The following is a 6,360-nucleotide window of genomic DNA, read 5'->3' on the forward strand; positions in this document are numbered from 1 at the left end:
CAAAGGAGCTGTACGTGTGATAGTTATGAGTTAATTGGATTGGCTAGGAAGTGGCCTCCTTCTTGAAGGGCCTTTATGGCCAAGGTTTCCTGGGGTCTTGCCTTTTTTATTTCCCTGTGGCTTCCTTGCTCTGTCTGATTTTGGAGATAAAAGATTTCCTCCCTTTGTTTACATGGTTTATTTTACAGGGGACAACAGCCTTTAGGATTGTTTTTCTGGAGTAAGATGGGGGTGGAGACTTGGGTTTAGGGTATCACTTCTGGGCTCTCCCTGGATATGTGGTAGATGTCTTCCTACTCTTTAATTAGTATCTTCTGGAAGACTAAGAAGTGGAAAATTTGAAAGTGGTTGCCAAATTGTGACTCGTGCAGTAGCCTGCAGGTTAGACATTGAGAAGCCCAGATCGCTGGCAACACTATGTTTTCAGGAATTGGAGCTGTAGGCAGAGCAAAGCAGCCCCCACAGGTGTGTGTGTTCCAGGGCTGAGAGGAAGGTTTGATGGTCCCCTTGGGAGCGACATGTTAATTGTAAGAGGCCAAACTGTTCAGACCATCTGGATGTACCTCCTGAAAGCTGATTTTCTAGGGCAGTGCTGTCCAGTAGAACTTTCTATGTAGATGGAATTGGTCTATATAATCTGCATCATTCAGTACTGTGGCTACTGGACCCACGTGGCTATGGAGCACTTGAAATAGATAGTGCAACTGAGGAACTGAATTCAGAATTTTATTTAATTTTAATAAATTTAAGTAACCACACATGTTTAGTGGTTATGTATTACACAGTGCAGTTGTAGACTGTTGCACCTATGCCCAGCCTGACATTGCGTTTCCCCCACTTTGCTCCAGGAATCTGTGGCCTTATTCTTTCCTCAAATCAAGTACTCCCATCCTCAAGTCCACAAAGCCTTTTCTTCTGTTTGGAGGGTGTGTGTGTGTGTGTGTGTGTGTGTGTGTGTGTGGTGTGTTGTGTTGTACAACAAACGACAAACGAAATGGGCTTGTCTTGTTCTCCACTTGCCTCAGATGTGCCTTTCCTCCCCGGCTAGACTGAGATCCTCATGGAACTAGCTGAGTTTTTGCGTATTCCTTTTGTCATCTATGTCATATAGATTGTGCCCATTAAATACTTACTGCCAACGGATTAATTGATTTGCCCTTTTTAACTGATTTCTCCCATTTCCCAGGTGCCTTGAAGAAGAGTCTCACAGCCGAGCAGGTCCAGGCTGATTTCATAACTCTGGGTAGGTCATCTCCAAGGATGCTCAGGGTGACAGGCCTTGAGACTCTTTATTATATTAATATCTCCCTATGTTCTCTCATAGGTCTTAGTGAAGAGAAAGCCACTTACTTTTCTGAAAAGGTATCATAATTCTTCTTAACCAAGGTTAATTAAGATCGCTTGCTTTTATTTCATGAAAAGAAACAAATGGAATTTGCTGATTAAGGAAAAACCGTCAATCATTATGTGTCACTTCCGCAGCTTAATGTTTTTCATTTGGATCCATGCAAATGCCACACATCCAGCTTGTAAGCAGCACTATTTAGTGCATCTCTAATTTTTGTGCATTTTTTTAGTGCATCCTTCTGATTTGACTAATATAAATGCCATACAGTTGTTCCAACCTGGATTAAATCTTGGAATGAAAGAAAACATTTATCTTGTTTTCTGCACCTCTATCTGCCTCCATCCCCCCATCTGTGCATATAGGCCCAGCCCTTGGTTTTGCATTCTTCCCACTGTCTGTATAAATAACAAAACATTGCTGTGTTGGCGGTGGAATGAAGAGGGGGGATTCTTCCCATAGTTACGACTTTGGCTTTTTGCTTTTGTTCCAGTGGAAGCAGAATGCCCCGACCCTTGCACGATGGGCCATGGGTCAGACTCTGATGATTAACCAGCTTATAGATATGGAGTGGAAATTTGGAGGTAACTAGAGCCAGTCTCGGATCCTCTGGGTGATGTTGTGTTGGGCTGTAGAGGCTTTTAGATAACTTCAATGGGAAAGAGGTGTCCTTGGTCCTCAAAGACTGTTGGGGCCAGCAGCTGCTTCTGTGTTGCTGTCCACATTCAGCAGCTGTTTCTATCCATGGCTCTCCCGATAAGTTGACTTCCGGAAAAGCACATTTTGCTGTCCTTATTCTCACCCCTACATGGTTTCTGCTGCATAACCTGCACAATTGGGGTCTTCAGAGTGAGTCCCCAACTGGCCACTTACTAGTTTTCTCTTTTGTGTCATAGTGACATCTGGGAGCAGCGAACTGGAAAAAGTGGGAAGTATTTTTTTACAAGTAAGTCTTCTTCTGATCTTTGAAAATGAGATTTTTTGACTTGGTAAAAATTATTAAATCTACACTGGGTTTCTTTAAATATCCATTTTAATGGATGTTCCACTAAATACAGCTCAGAGCATTGTGGTCAGCTAAAGGCATGGTCACTAAGATGCTTATTTTCAGATCAACAGGATCTAGGTATTCTTAAAAGTTTGATCGTTCCTGTAATCATGGGAATTGTTAGAAGTTTTGGTGGTGGACAGTCTAGACTGTTCCTGTGTAACTGTCAAGTTAGAAACTGAATGCTTTGATGTTTACGTGAAAGTTTAGGTTTCAAGAATTTCTTTGCCCAGTTGTCATTTTAATTTAAATTTTTTACTTTTTTTTAAATCAGTTAAAGTTGGTGGTTAAGAAAGGAAATCAGACTGAAAATTTGTACATAGGTGAGTCCAAATTCGCATTTGAAACTTCTCACTTTTTCTATGTTCTCTTCACTTAGTGGGCCCCTGTAGCCCACCGCAAATCATTTCTTCCAGAAAAAAGTCATTACTGAGCTGTGTTACAACCACTGCCTTTCCTCTCATAAAAGATGGTACAAGGATCATTAATAAGCCAACGGCAGGTTGGAGACCCCACAGTTGAAGAGCCTTTTTGAGAAAGGGAAAATGCGGGGGGGTGGGGGGGGGCCGGAATTGGCGGGGAAGAATGGCAAAGATTGAAGAGCCAGTCGCTCTTGCTATAGATGTCACCTTGAAATCCTGAGGAATGCCCTTTCATCTCTCTGCTGTGGAGTTAGGCCATTTTAAGCGCCCCTCCTCTCCTTTTTTATCAAGCCGAGAACTTTCCCATATTCAAGGCTGTCAGGGTTTTTTTTATTATTATGATCAATTACCCATCAAGAGCTGCTTGGATGTTGTAAGCCAAAAAAGAAAAAAAGAAAAAAAAATGTCTCTGGGTGGAAATTAATTTTCTTGGATGATTCTGTGGAGTTGGCAACATTTACCTGAAGCTGAATTTTCTCCCCCCAGAATTAACCTTGCCTCAGTTCTACAGCTTCCTGCACGAGATGGAGCGAGTCAGAACTAGCATGGAGTGTTTGAGCTGATTTCTGTCGCCTTGCATCTCCACCTTCCCCTCTTCCCTGGGTCACTGCTCTGAGGGGCACCTCACTCAGGCCGGTGGGGCACTGATTTGGCCCTGCTTGCCTCTTGGGAGCCCAGGTGCAAAGGTTTCTGAAAAACAACAGGATTAAGTACTTAAGAGCCCTTCGCCATTACCTGTAAACTCTTTGTTAAGGGAACCTCCACCACCTGTCTCCCAGGACACTTGTTAGATATTCAAACAGACTATTGCCTCTCAAATTCAGGGAGGAAATAAGCTGAGTCACCACCCCCCCATTCAAAGTTCCAGAGTAAATACGCGCTGATCACCCTCCCCCACAGAAAGCGAGGGCTTGTTTATGGCTGGGGAAGAGGCGGACTCCATGAATGACACATGTGGGGAGTCCACAGCACATTTCTACATTCTATGGTCGTGACTGTATTGCATTGCTAATCAGTCCTTAATCGGGCATCTGTGTATAAATACATGCTTGGTCTACTCTGAAAAGAACCAAGGCTGAACTCTGCCTTCATTTCCGGTTTTGCCCTGTTGTGTTGTAATGAGGCGGGCCTTTGATGCTGTGTTAGCCTGTTTTGATTCAAGCTGACCACCTCTGTGGGTTAGATGATGAATAAAAAACGGCTCTGAAGAAAAGGTCTGCATCCAGTTGTCTTTATGGAAGAGTCATCTGCCTTTCAGAGAGCTAATGCTCTGATCTTCAAAAATTATCTCCCTGGGTTTGGTGAAGGCTCTGTGTGTCTTCAGTGAAATTAGTTGTGGCTGGAAGTTGGAATTTGTAATTCAAGGGAAGTTCAGGTTAAAAACATGAAGAGCCGAGCATCTCAGTCCTTTGCTTTCAGATGCCCTTAGCCCCCACCCTAGCACGCGACTTCTCCTACCTCTTCCTGCTACCTCAGAAAGTTTAAAAATTTTTAAATAGATTCAAAAGATACAGTGTTAAGTAATTCCTTCTCATCCCCATTTCTCAGTTACCTCGTTATTCTCCCCAAGGCAACCACTGTTACTACAGTGTTTCCCCAAAAATAAGACCTAGCCGACAGTCAGCTCTAAGACCCTGTTTTATTTTACTCTGATGTAAGACCGGGTATAGTATAGCATAACACAACACACATCACATCACAACATAACATAACATAATATATAATAATAATATATAATATGATATCAGATCTTATGTAATATAAGACTCAGTCTTATATTATTTTTTGCTCCAAAAGATACATTAGAGCTGCTGGTCCAGCTAGGTCTTATGTTCGAGAAAATGCTGCTGGTCCAGCTATGTCTTATGTTCGGGAAAACACGGTTGTTTATTCTGTGTTCTTCTGGAGGTATTTCATATGCATATGCATAGAGTTTGACTTTTTCCCCCACACAAATGGTAGTGTACTGCACACATAGCGTCCTGCACCTTGCTTTTCCTACTTAACTCGGACATCATTCCACATCAGATCAGAGAGAGCAGCCTCATTCTTTGTAACAAATGCACCATGTTTCTTCCAATGAATGATTTATTTAGCCGGTTTCCTACTGATAGGTGTTTCAGTTGTTTCTATTCTTTTTCTCTTAAAAGCAATGCTGCAACTGAATATTTTTGTATGTATGTCATTTTGCATGCATCGAAGAACATTTATAAGGTAAATGTATGGATATGGAATAGTTGGATCAAAGAATATATGCATTTATCAAAGAATATTAAAAAATAGGTCCCTCTGCCCTGTTTCCCATTCACTCAGTTCCTGTACTATTAGTTTCTTAGGTACCTTTCCAGGGGTTTTTCCCCCCCACATATAAGCAGTAGGAATTAAAAGTTTTACTCTTGGGGTGGCCAGTTAGCTCAGTCGGTTAGAGCGTGGTGCTAATAACTCCAAGGTTGCTGGTTCGATCCCTGCATGCGCCACTGTGAGCTGTGCCCTCCTTAAAAAAAAAAAAAAAATCTAAAAAACATTTTTTTTTTTACTCTTTTTAGTTGTTGCTTACACAGATGATTATACCCGCTACACATAATATATCTTGGAAATCGTTCCATATCAGTATATGGAATCTGCATCCCTTTCTGTGGCTGCAGCATATTCAGATATGTGGATAGGTCATAACCAGCATTGCAATTTTGATAAATAATTCCGGTATTAGGGTTCTCCAGAGAACAGAACAAACACGGTGTGTACGCGTGCGCATGCACGTGTGTAGAGAAAGAGATTTATTTTAAAGGATTGGTTCACAGCATTTTGGAGGCTTGGTAAATTCAAAATCTGAGTGGAGGCCCACAGGCAAGAGACCCAGGGAGGAGTTGCAGATACAGTCCAAAGGCAGTCTGCAGGCAGAATCCCTTGCTGCTGGGGAAGGCCAGGGAGTTAGTCTTTGTTCTAGTTAAGACTCAACTGATTAAATGGGGACCACCCACATTGTGGAGAAGAATCTGCTTTACTCTGATATGAAAGTCCACCAATTTAAATGTTAATTTAATCCAAAAAAACAAAAAACACTTTTACAGAAACACCCAGAATAATATTTGACCAAATATCTGGGTATAGTGGCCCAGCTTCTACCATCACAGTGCTGAGCTGACCGCTACAGAGATTGTTCCAATTTATGCAAGATTACTGCCCACAAGTACCAAAGGAGAGCAAATGAGTGCCTTTAGACAGAGCATCCAAGAATGTCCATGAGGTTTCTGAGGGCCTCATGTGCCTGAAACCATTAGAATCTAGCATAAAAAGAATTCACAGAATGTCAGAACACAAAGCCACTCATGTCATACGTGGGTAAATGGAGGCCTGGAGACTGAAACTGTGGTCACTGACCAGTGGTCAATTCTGCCCTGTAAGTTGTGGAGTCTGCTCGGTTCAGAAATGGGATCCTGAGAGACCTGAAGGAGATTCAGCTCAGCAAACCATCCAGTGCTGGTCCCAGTCAGAGTTCTCTGTAAGAGCTGCACCCAGCCGGCCCCTGGACAGATTCTGACCCA

General features: G+C 42.4%; 1 protein-coding gene across 3 annotated transcripts in view; it reads left to right on the plus strand.

Annotated features, from left to right (window-relative positions):
• Window positions 1–4,035, plus strand: part of COMMD7 (COMM domain containing 7) — a 17,224-nt gene extending 13,189 nt beyond the window's left edge. For 2 of the 3 annotated variants that reach the window (XM_081033609.1, XM_081033607.1), the window contains 6 exons: window positions 1,187–1,243; window positions 1,325–1,362; window positions 1,839–1,929; window positions 2,242–2,291; window positions 2,668–2,716; window positions 3,302–4,035. In XM_081033609.1, the coding sequence (XP_080889735.1) occupies window positions 1,187–1,243; window positions 1,325–1,362; window positions 1,839–1,929; window positions 2,242–2,291; window positions 2,668–2,716; window positions 3,302–3,378 (362 nt within the window). In that variant the 3' untranslated portion in view covers window positions 3,379–4,035. The remainder of the gene's footprint in view (window positions 1–1,186; window positions 1,244–1,324; window positions 1,363–1,838; window positions 1,930–2,241; window positions 2,292–2,667; window positions 2,717–3,301) is intronic. The other variant, XM_081033608.1, reaches the window with a different exon arrangement.
• Window positions 4,036–6,360: the final 2,325 nt, after the last annotated feature.

Source organism: Rhinolophus hipposideros (assembly GCF_964194185.1).
Source record: "Rhinolophus hipposideros genome assembly, chromosome: 22".
Taxonomy (NCBI): Eukaryota; Metazoa; Chordata; class Mammalia; order Chiroptera; family Rhinolophidae; genus Rhinolophus; species Rhinolophus hipposideros.